Source organism: Vidua chalybeata, chromosome 5 (assembly GCF_026979565.1).
Source record: "Vidua chalybeata isolate OUT-0048 chromosome 5, bVidCha1 merged haplotype, whole genome shotgun sequence".
NCBI lineage: Eukaryota > Metazoa > Chordata > Aves > Passeriformes > Viduidae > Vidua > Vidua chalybeata.
In genome coordinates, this window is record NC_071534.1 from 18,297,472 (window position 1) to 18,308,821 (window position 11,350).

Below are 11,350 nucleotides of genomic sequence, written 5' to 3' on the forward strand. Positions count from 1 at the left end.
ATCCATCCCCCAGAAAAACACACGACTGTTTCACCCTCGATGGGGTGGGAAGCTTTTTGTGCAAAGCTCCAGCCTGAAATATCGGATTGCCATGATGCACAGGAAGGATGATGATGGAGTGTTTCATCCCATGGAGTGTGGGACCCTCAGCCTGCCCCCTGTGGTGTGGCAGGTAAGGCATCGCTCCTGAGGACCGGCTGGTCCATGGGGCTTCAGTGCTAGCCTGAAGGAGGCATCTGCCAGAGGGAGGTGAGCCTCCCCGACCTGTTTAATCCCACCTCCATCATTATAATGTCTTTTTATATCACCACTTGCCTGGGGGCTGGGGTATCCTTTGCCAGCACTATGCAGCTCAAGGGCAGCCACATCCCCTAGGTTAGAGTACAAACCAGGCAAGGCAAAACGCATTATTCATCCTCTTTCTCACAGAGCATGGAGGGAATATATGCCCCAAAACACAGTGGTGATGCTAGATTTGCTGACTTTCCCTGCTACAGGATTTAGGTCTGTCTGGAGGTGATGAGGCTGCAGCCTCAGCTCCTATATGTCACTGCTCCTCACCCCAGCCCTTGTTACAGGCTGTGCAATGTGTTAGTGCTGGGCAAGGGGCCTAACAGCCCCTCAGTTTGCCCTATCCTGCTCTTATCACAATGGCCCCAGAGCAGGAAAGGCAAATCATGCCCTTCTGGGAAGAGGAGCTGGCAGTGAGGATGAATATCACCTTTATGGGTGGTACCAGCCTGGGACCAGAGCTGTGGGTGCACATTCCCCAGAAAGTCTGAACTTCGAAGTCCAAACACAGGGCCAGCCAGTGGCTGGTTGAAAAGCATCCCGACTCTGCAGAGGATGACTTTCTAGGGGTGCCCCAGAAGCGCCCCACTTTACCCATCCCACAGCTCCCCCCGTCGACAGCTCGCCTTGGAGGATGCTCTGATGTTCACAAGGAACTGGGACTGTTGCTCTGCCCCCTTCCCTAAGTGTTCCCTCGCTGATGGACTGCAGAAGGGCACCCCACCACCCCGGGGGCTTTGTCCCCCCAGCATACATCTCTCCTGTACCACTAAGTGCCCGCCTGCGGCACCGCAGCTCCCGTCCGGGCGAGTGGGGGTGCCGCGGCGGGGCTTGGTGGTGCTCGGGGGCAGGCGGGCAGCGCGGGACTGGTGCCACGCGTGTCCGGCCGCCCGCGGCGGCTGCCCGACGGGGAGGGCGGGTGTCCTGCCGCCCGGTGGCGGCGGGGAGCCTGGCAGAGGACTCGGTGAAGGACCTTCTCCGGTTTCCTCGGGAGGCTGTCAGTCGGCGGGGGAGCCGAGCCCCCTGCGCCTCGCTGGCCGCGCCGGCTCCCTCCCCCTCTCCCCCGCACTCCTCCTCCTCCTCCTGCTGCTGCTCCTCCTGCTCCTCCCGCCCTGGTGCGAAGGGCTTTTGCTGCTTTTCCATTCTCTCTCCTCCCTGTCTCCTCGGCAGAGCGCGGTGCCGGGAGGCGCGGGCAGAGGAGCGGGGATGGGGCGGCCGCCGGCGCCCGACCCGCCCGCCCGCTCCCGCCGCCCGCCGCCGCGTCCCCTCCCCAGCCGGCGGGAGGCGGCGGCTCTCTCATGCCGCCCGCCTCACCCCCTGCTCTGAATCTCTGCCTGTCGGCCGATCTAGGGAGAAACGGGGAGGGGGTACGTCCCCTCGCACTTTTATTTTTCACCCACTTCTTTTTTTCTACCCTTTTTTGCCTTCTCTCCATTACGCCCCTCTTCTTGCCAGCCCGTTTCTCCTCCATCGGGGCTCTTCGGCGGCCATGCGGCCGGTCCTGGGCGAGCGGCTCTAATTCGTCTCCTCGCCCAGATGGCCCCCCGGAGCCGCGAGCGCATGGAGCCGAGCTACGTCGTGGGTATCTGCTGCCTGGTGCTGCTGGAGCCGGGCCGGGTGTGGAGCGGCGAGTTCAGCACCGGGGGGCCCGGGGAGAGCGGGAACAGCAGCCAGGCTCCGCCGCCGGAGACCACGGTCCCCGCGCCCACCGGAGCGGCACCACCGGGGGGGGACCGCTGCCGCGGGTACTACGACGTGATGGGACAGTGGGACCCGCCGTTCAACTGCAACGCCGGCATCTACCAGTACTGCTGCGGGACCTGCGGGTACCGCTTCTGCTGCCAGTTCAAGCCCGGGCGGCTGGACCAGAGTGGCTGCTCCAACTACGACACCCCCAACTGGGTCAACACGGGCCAGCCGCCTGCCCGGGTGGACGAGACCCCCGAGGACCCCACTCGTGACAAGACCAACATGATCGTCTACATCATCTGTGGTGTGGTGGCCATCATGGTGCTGGTGGGCATCTTCACCAAGCTGGGCCTGGAGAAGGCACAGGGTCCCCAGACAGAGATGACCGTCTCCAGGTAAAGGGGTCCAGTCCCCCCACCTTCCCTGCTTCATCTCCCCAAGGGTGGCAGCTCATGTTCCTAGCCGATTGCGTAGACTGAGCCCTGGCTTCACCTTGGGACTGCCAAGAGGGTGAGGCGATCACTAAAATCCCTGTCCAGCATGCTGAAACACCAGGGAGTGGGTTGGCTGTAGCACACTAACCTGGTAGGGAGCGCTGGCAGCCACGACAGCCTCCACGAGAAGGGGTGGTTGTACACCCATCTCCTCTCAAAATGACCTGCTCTGTCTCTTGAGGAGGCACATCCCTGGCTCAGGAGTGCCAACCCACCAGGCAGTGGGGTGGGTGACATGTGAGCTATAGGACGTGGCCTCCCCCCCCAGCAAATGTGTGATTCCCAATGTCCCAGGAAGGTGAGACTGGGTCTGGACTGCAGTCCCCTTGATCTCAGCCTTGCTTGCAGTGCTGGGGGAGACGAGGTGGCAATGACAGTTCCACTGTGACTGCTGCGCCAACTCTGTGTGCATGTGTGCACACACACGTGTATGCGCATGCACGGGTGTGCCCTGGTGTCTGCTCTGTGCACCAGGACACCCATGCAGGGGGCGTCCACACTCTTATACCCCCTGGAGCACACCCTCCAGTGGAAAGTTGGGCAGCTTCTTCCTGGAGTCCATGCCCTGTGGCTCCAACCGTTGCTTTTCAGCCTGCTCCTGGGGCTGAGCACAGGGCTGGTGGGGGGAAGGTCAAGGTGTCAGACACACTTGGGCACTGGAGACCCCCTGCCCCTTCTCCAACTCCCTGTGGCTGTCGCTGCATCTTCCCCTCTCCCTCCTGCTGCCAATACATGCTTCTCTCCCCATTTTGGGGCTCTACTTTGCATCTTCCCACTGAGGACATCAAGCCTGGAGAAAAACCCATTTTCATGACATTTTGTTAAAGGAATTTTGGCTTTTAAAAAAAGAAAAGCAGGGCTGATGGAAATTATTTCATAGGGATGATCAGGCAACTGTCCGGATTGCAACCCCCAGCACCAACACACTCTCCTTCCCCTGGAGCACCCTTTTTCCCCTGCCCATTTGGGACTTACGCAGCCACTGGGTGCTGCACCCCAAATACAGACCCATCCTACTTCTTGCATCCACCCAGGGGAACAGAGGCTGATCACCCCTGGTTGGAGAAGGGTCATCCTGAGCCATGGAGGAGGGTCACAGGACCCTCCTGAGACACAAGAGGCAGTTTTGGGGGGGATCCATGCTGTGCCCCCACCTTGGCAGGGAGCCTGGCTGTGTGCTGCTATGTGCCCACACCTCCCACTGTGTTGCCTGAGGAAGTGCTGGCACCTTGACAGGATCAATACGGCCTCCGCCAGCCTCCTGATCCCCTTCCACTCGCCTGCCGCCGCGTCTTTTTTTGGTCATCCCCCCCACCTCCTGGGAAGGAGATACTGTTCTCAGGGAGGGGTCAGACCCTGGGACACCCAGACCCATGTCCTCATCCCCTGCCATTGGGTATTGCCTTCTCCCACCACCAGATGTTGGTGGGACTGCTGCCACTCACCAGGGGCTGTTTTTCACCCAGGGGCTGGGTAGCCTCAATTCTGCACTGCTGGAGCCATGTGTTTCCCCTGGTCCCCCCCTCCTCTAAACTCATGCAAGCCTGAATTTTCCCACTGAGTTTGGAGAGATAGGTGCCTGTTCTGCATAAAGCCACAGATCTTTTGGGCACTAGCATACAGACTGGGAGAAGACGAGTTTTTCTCATCCACCTTTGAGGGACAAAATCAGAAGGGCACTGCTATAACTGCAGAAGTTAGGAGAAGTCTTGCCCTCTTCTGTGCCCTGTGTCCTTCTGTGCAAGTTGTGAGCAGCTCTGGTTCCACAGGGATGGTGACTGGAAAGCTGTGGCAGGGCAGGAGTGGTGCATCAGGTGCAGAGCCCTAGGAACCACGCAAGACACCAGGCTGACATGACTTCCAGGGTGCTGGGCCAATGGAGACAGTGCTAAAGGCTGGGTACATGGCATCAGCATCCAAAAAAGGATGCTGTCACCTCCATTCCACTGTGCCTGGGCAGCTGGAGGAATATGCTTCGTCTTGGTGCCTCTGAGACAGCAGGGTTATTTCTACCTGCCTTGCCACTGTACACACACATGGTCCAAGGCATGGGCAGTGCCACCTTGCCTCTCCCCTGGCGCCTCAGGTAGGAGCTTCTCATTTGCTCCTTGGGCACCGCATCATGGCCTTGGGCCAGCTCCCTGTTGCACGGTTGTCTTGATTTCCATTCCTGTACCTCCCTCCCGCCAGGGTTTTTCCGCTCCTGGGGAGCACTTCTTGCTGCCCTGGACAGCTCCTACCACTGCTGCTTGCAGGTTTCTCGCATGGGGGTGGGTGTAAGGTCAACCACTTCTGCACCTCCAGATGTTGTTTGTCATGGTTCTGGTCCTGGACCAAACCCAAGAAGAGCGACCAGATGCAAAAAGTCCATTAGCTCCCCTCTGATGGAGAACCTGAGTCTGTGTCTAGCTTGTCCTGAGACTCCCACACCTTGGCCATCTCCAACATGTCTTTGTCTCCTCATGGATTTGGCTGCTGGTTCATCCAGGGAAGTGGGTGCTCAAGTGATTGCAGCTACCTGGTTTGTCCTCCCATCCTCATCCGCCTTTCTCCTGCAGGGCCTTATGGCAGCTCCTGCAATCCCCTCTCCTTCCTGCTCAGCTCATGCTTGGCATCTGTCCCCGGCACTCGCTTAGCCTGGCCAAACCCCGCGTTGAGTCAGGAACACCTGCCTGTGTTTTTATTCAGTCCCCGGATCTCCGAGGACGTTGGGTCCTTGGGGGCCTCCAGGATCTGTCTGTGCCTATTACATTGAGAGCAAGCACGTGCCCCGGACCTCTCCCAGAAAACCTCCTGCGTGGGAATTGCAAACTTACAGCTGGTGTGAACAACCCTATGAGGAGAACTGGGCAAGGAGCAGCCTCCTAGGGAGCAGGGGGAATTCTGGAGAGGGGCAAAACAGCTGTTAGGAGCAGGTGCCCGGGCAGCTGCAGTAGGTGAGTGCTCAACTCTGGCTTTTCACTCCCTGGGTCTCCCCATGCTATTTGGGGTCCCCAAATTTGGCCTCACTGCACCTCCAGCTGTGCTGGGTGTTTCTCTGGCAATGCTCAAGTCCAGGGCCACACCTGCAGTTGATGTCCATGGTAGCAGGTTGTGGTGAAGACCTAAAAAAAGTGTTTGCAGGCAGCATGGTGTGCTATCACATGCTGCCCTGGCTCTCTGGGGGACAAAAGAGGATCCAGCTCCAGTAGGGAAGGAGACCTGGAGATCTGTCCCTAGACTGAATGTAATGTTTGGGGATGCTCATTTCCACTTTGCCCAAACTCCAATATCCACCACTGCAACTCCATTTTGCAAAGACACCTTGATAACCCCACACCTTCCTGAGCATCCCTGAGTGTACCAGCCCCACTGGGCACGTGTTCCACAGTGCCTGTGCTGCTCAGTTGCGTGGATGGGCACCCCTGCCCTGAGCAGACACGCTATTCACCTCGGGAGGTGAAGATGAGGCTCTCACTGGGTGCAGAGGTAGTGTGAGCAGCCAGGATTCTAACCTGTGGCTGCAGCATGCTCTGTGACTCCTGGAATGCTGCACCTCTGCTCCAAACCTCATCACTCCACTCATCCAGTGGCTGCCACCTTCTGTGTCCCACCAAGGGTTCAGCTCATGGCAATGTGGCTTCACCCCATCAGTTCGTTATCTCTCCTCTCTCCTGGAGGCTGTGCTCCTGTCTCCCCCCATCGCTCCCTGCCCCCTTGCCAGGACTTGCATACTCTCTCCTGCTGGGCTTGCCGGGTATGGGGCTTGGGCTTCCCAAAAGTGAGTCAGGCCCTGGGCTGGGCTGCCATGCCAGGTCAGCATCCTGCTCCCACACAAGCACATCCCTTGGGGATGGATCAGGAGCAATGAGTGCTTCATGCATGGCTTCTACTGTGAAAATCTCTTGGCCTCCATCATTATTGCTTCTGGATCTGCCTCTGTGCTTGGTCTCAGGTCTTGCAGTAGGCTGGTTTGGGGCACCTTTGTCACAGCCTTAAACAGAACTAGGCTTGCCATGGAGGTAGCTGCATGCCCGCCCAGTTGATGCTCAGGCAAGCTGGGTGGCAAGCCACCCGCACACATGGCCTTATGTTCTCTGCATCCATGGCCAGAGTGTGGATGGAGGCCTCAGCAGTTCCATTCATCAGGACTTTCTGCAAATGAGCAGTGCAGGTCTAAAGCTACATCTGCTCTGTGTTCTCTTCCTCCATCTGCACTCCAGATCCGTCTTGGTGCTGCAGACCACCAGCTGACCTAGGGAGATGTGGCTTGACCTTCCTCAAGCCCCCCCAGCCACAGGACAGAGGCTCAAAACCCCCAAGGTGATGTTCAGTGAGACAACAGCTCCTCCATAGTGTCACCTTCCATGTCCACCTTCCCTGCACTGCATCACCTGGGGATGAGCCAGGGAAGGGCTGCAGTCCCTGAGAGCCCTACTGGCAGCCCTGGCCAGTGGCACTACTCATGGTGCAAGGGCAGGGTGAATCCAAGTGTTGTTGGTGCTGGGGACTTGTGCGTGCTTCTCACCTTAGCAAAACAGCTCATTAATTGCTGCTCGAGCCGTTGTTGCTAATCGTTATTGTCCACAGGCCCTGAGTGGTCAGCACAGAGGGCACATTTATGAGAAAGAGCATTGACGGATTTATGTGGAGCGAAGTCATAGATAAAGGATTGCTCAAGCTTCATAAATAGACCCGAGGAAAAGAAAAAATAATTTAAAAAATAGGTCAAATCGCATTGAACTTCCTGTTGAAACAAGCCTGTTTGAGCACTGGCCCTGGGGACAGGCAAGAGCAGGCAGCGTCCAGTGGGGAGGGGCTGGTGAGCAGTGCACCCCAGGGAAGGTGGGAGTTGACAGGCGGCAGCTCCCTGAGTTGACAGCCCACACCCATGGGCTCAGAGGACTTGCCTCCCTCTGCCCTGCCTAGGCACAGCCCACTGCCCGCCTAGGCTTGTAGCCAGAGATTCTCTGACTGCAGCATCCATGGCCTGAACCCTGGTTGGGTCAGTCTGTTGCAGGAAGGTTCCTGGGAAGGTGCAGGTTTTGAATAGCTGCAGGATGGAGATGCCACAGTCTCCCCAGGGGGGCTGGTCAAGCATTTAAATACTCCTGCAGGAAAAAAGAAAAAAAAAAGTTGTTTTTTCTATTTAAACAGTATTTCCTGTTTCTGTTTGCACCTGCCACCTCTTGTCAGCTTGACACTGTCCTTGTTGCACCCTCCCTTCAGATATTCACATACATTGATAAGATCCCCCAAAACCTTCACTTCTCCAGGCTGAACAGTCTCAGCTCTCTCAGCCTCTCCTTGTATAAAAGATGCTCCAGTCCTATCTTTGTGTCCCTCCCCTGGACTCTCTCCAGTACATCCATGCTTCTCCTATATTGAGCTGGAGCCAGCACTCCAGAGGTGTGGCCTTACCAGTGCCGAGCAGAGAGAAAGGATTGCCTTCCTCCGACCTGCTGGCAACACTTTGCCTAATGCAGACCAGGAAACCATTCAGCGCCTTTGTCCCAAGGGCACTCTGCTGGCTCATGGTCAACTTGGTGTCCACCAGGAACCCCAGGCCCTTTTCCACCAAGCTGCCTTCCAGCTGGTCAGCTGCCAGGGTTTGTTCCTCGCTCGTTTCAATTTCTTCAGCTCTATCAGGGTTCTCTTGGCCCATCTGGAGATTAAGTGATCCCAGAGGGATTGCTTCACAAAGCTTCCCAAGAATGATGTGAAATTAACCCACAGGGCAAGTGACCCTTCCTTGTAGCTGTGCTCTTGCCCCTGCCCTGTGATGTTGACTGATTCCAAACTGGGAGGAAAAGACTCCCTCAGGTCCTCACAAGTATAAGCATCCCCCAGGTACAAGTCATTGCTTTCTTCCTTGTTCTCACTGCTTTTCCTGGAAATTCCAAGCATCACGTTTACTAGGTTTTTGAGCACTCTGGTGCCATGAGCTGACACATCTATCAAGTCAGGATTATTCCCCCCTTCCTCTCCAATTTGCATTTATGCATGTTGAGTTTCATCTGCTGTTTTATCGTCCAACCACTTGCTAACCGTCAGCTCACGGTGTGTGTCTGTGAGCCAGCCAGAGCCTTCGAGGCGCAAGGCATGCTGACAGTGAGCTGGGGATTAGCGAGCCAAAAAAAGCCCTGAGTGGACACCCCTGCACTCTTGCAGTCCTAGTCTCTGCGGGGGGAATGGTGTGTCTTTTCATCACAAAGCCCAGTGCCAGCAGGAGCATCCCATCCACTTCTGGGACTTGCTGCCAAAGGCTGCAGTGGCACATGGCTAGGTCCTGCTCCAGCACTGCCAACGTGCTCCCTCTGTCACTGCTGTTGTACCCTCCTCTAGCACCATCAGCATTGGTGTACCTTGCTCCAGCGTTGCTGGCGTGCCCTCCTCTGACACTGCCAGTGTGCCCTGCTCCAGCACTGCCGCTGTGCCCCACTCTGGCATTGCCTGCATGCTCTACTCTGGCATGTCCAGTGTGCCCTGCTCTGGCACCATCAGCATGCCTCGCTCTGGCATTGCCAGCGTGCTGTGGTGGGACTGCAGAATCTCTGTCCATGAATGTGAAACGAAATAGGGCTCTATCTTATGTAATGATGTTTAATGTTTAATGCTGTTACTTACAAGGAGGGTGTTAAGCACAGACAGCGCCTGCGCCAGAGGCTGCCACTAGTTTATTTCCTTCCCCATAGGGGCGCAAGTGGCCTCTCTAATCCCTTCCTTGGGGTCTTCTCTGTTTCGAAGGTACTTGAGTGGAGGTGTTGCTTCCTCTCCCCTGTTCCACCAGGCTCTCGCTCCAGGGGAGCATCCCAGAGGTGTTGCTCCAGCTTTCATCAGATCAGTTTCCTCTGTCTCAGTTCATCATACCCCTTGCAGCCTGCTCCAAGCCATGCATCTCCCTCACCACTCTTACCCATTGATGCTCCTAGCTCTGGGAGGGCTCAGCCCCAGCCATATCCCAATTAGCTGTTAGACTTGTTATCCCAGGCGGCAAAAGCCTGGGGGCACTCTGGGTGCACTGCTCCCAGTGGCTCTTTCCTAGCCCCGGGCTGCCTAGCTCTGCCTTCAGAGTGGAGTTCAGGGCTGGGACAAATTAGGGGGTCCCAGGGGAGCAGGATATTGTTCTAACAGCCCTCTACCCCCTCTCCAGGACACTGACAGATCTGCTGAAGCAGCCAAGCCACAGCCCCTCTGAGAACATGGACAGCCTCATGGGGGGTGTGCAGGTCCCGCTGAGCGAGGGGCTGGCCCGGGGGCCCCCCAGAAACAGCACAGGTAAGGCACTGGTGTGGTGGGGGGAAAAAAAAGTTCCCTTGAGTGAATAAAGGCAATGGGAGTGTGCAGCCTATGGCTGAGCCCCCACCCATCTCTGCCTCTCCAGACAAGCCACCCTTGAACAACGCGGTGGCCATTGCCCCCTCACTGGGGCGGCCCCACAGCCACGGCAAGCACCTACCGCTGGCCAGCAGCCTGGCCCTCTCAGCCCCGGACTACACTTCCTACACCACCCTCAAGGTTGGAGGTGAGTGCTGCTGCCGTGTGGGATGGGATGGTGGCTGGGGACATGCACCCTATTGACCCTAGAAATCAAGTGAGGAGAGACACGGGGCTCACAAAGGGGCATAGGCAGGACAAGCATCCCAGTTTCCCAATGTTCCTGGGGTGGCTGCTCACAGCAGAAACTCTGCAGCTCCTCCACCACTCCACCAGCCAGCTGTGCTGCCCAGCCAGTCAGTGCCCAGGGTCCCCCACAGATCCACTGCACTTCCTAGTCAACCAGCACCCAGGATCCCACACAGACCTGAAGCACTGCCCACCCCATCAGGGTTCAGGATCCACGTGGACACACTGCACTGCTCAGCAATCGGTTCCATGGGATGTCCCAACAGCACTGCCCAGCCAGTTCGTTGCCAATATCCCCCAGCACCCAGAATCCCTCCTAGAGCTCCATCCCAGCCATCTCCACCACTGCACCCTCCCTGGTCCCCCCTGTGCCAGCAGAAAGGGGTGTCTCTGGAGGGGTGACACTGTACACTTGTCCCCACAGAGAGCGCCACCGAGGACTTCTACAGGCGGTTCGGGGGGCTGGAGCCACCCCCCACCAGCACACTGACCTTCCCAGCCGAGACCCCGGTGCTGGCCGAGGGCTGCCCCCTGCCCAAGGCCAAGGGCCCCAAGGTGCCAGGGGGTCTGGCCTTCCCGGGGGGCTGGGAGGGGGCCCCACATCGCGGCCCCCGCCGGCCGGGCCTGGCCACCCTGCGCCCTGAGGGGCCACCCGAGGCCTTCGGCCCCTCCACCTCGCTGTACGGGCAGCACTCCCGGCACCTCGCCACCAACAGCAAGACCGAGGTCACCGTCTGACGGCCAGTGCCATCGGGGACGGGGGCTGCCCCCTCACGCGAGAGTTGCTGCCATCGGGGGCAGCTCACCGGAGAGCAGCACAGGACTTACACAAACTGCGACGCTGGCCAGAGCGGGAGACGCGCCGTCCTTCCTGGCCCCAGGGATGCGGACTGCCAGCTGCGCTTCACCATCGAGGAGGCACTTGGGGACTCAGCCGGACAAGTTTCAGGCGTTCTCAGCCCACGTCCGGAAGAGGCTGAGCCGGGGAAACACTGTCAGAGCCGTACCCTGCTCAGGAGATGGGGGGCAGTGCTGGACAGACTGGAAACGGATCCTGCTGGGACCAGGCACTGCCACCTGGCTCCTCTGACGAGATGCGGGCAAGAGCAATTGACTCAAAGCACCGCGCCCATGCTGCCAGCACAGCCCGAGCAGCCCCTTTCCCTCCCGGCCTCCTCCCTTCCCCACTGCCCCAGCCTCCACCTTGTCAATAAATAACACATTAAACTGTATGGCTTTGGCATGAATTGGCTGGGGAACGTCACACTGCT

At 58.1% G+C, this 11,350-nt stretch overlaps 1 protein-coding gene across 1 annotated transcript; it reads left to right on the top strand.

Annotated features, from left to right (window-relative positions):
* The first annotated feature begins 1,390 nt into the window (after window positions 1–1,390).
* SHISA8 (shisa family member 8) lies at window positions 1,391–11,311 on the top strand. Its single transcript, XM_053942518.1, has 4 exons — window positions 1,391–2,375; window positions 9,607–9,731; window positions 9,838–9,978; window positions 10,504–11,311. Exons 1-4 carry the CDS (start codon window positions 1,828–1,830, stop codon window positions 10,815–10,817), a joined length of 1,128 nt encoding a protein of 375 aa, XP_053798493.1. The 5' UTR covers window positions 1,391–1,827; the 3' UTR covers window positions 10,818–11,311.
* Window positions 11,312–11,350: the final 39 nt, after the last annotated feature.

What these genes read in the sequence shown, in the direction of transcription:
- SHISA8 (XM_053942518.1), top strand. Translation starts at nt 1,828, where the DNA reads ATGGCCCCCCGGAGCCGCGAGCGCATGGAGCCGAGCTACGTCGTGGGT. An exon ending in ACAGAGATGACCGTCTCCAG is followed by an intron (nt 2,376 to 9,606) that starts GTAAAGGGGTCC and finishes CCCCCTCTCCAG; the next exon opens with GACACTGACAGATCTGCTGA. An exon ending in CACCACCCTCAAGGTTGGAG is followed by an intron (nt 9,979 to 10,503) that starts GTGAGTGCTGCT and finishes TTGTCCCCACAG; the next exon opens with AGAGCGCCACCGAGGACTTC.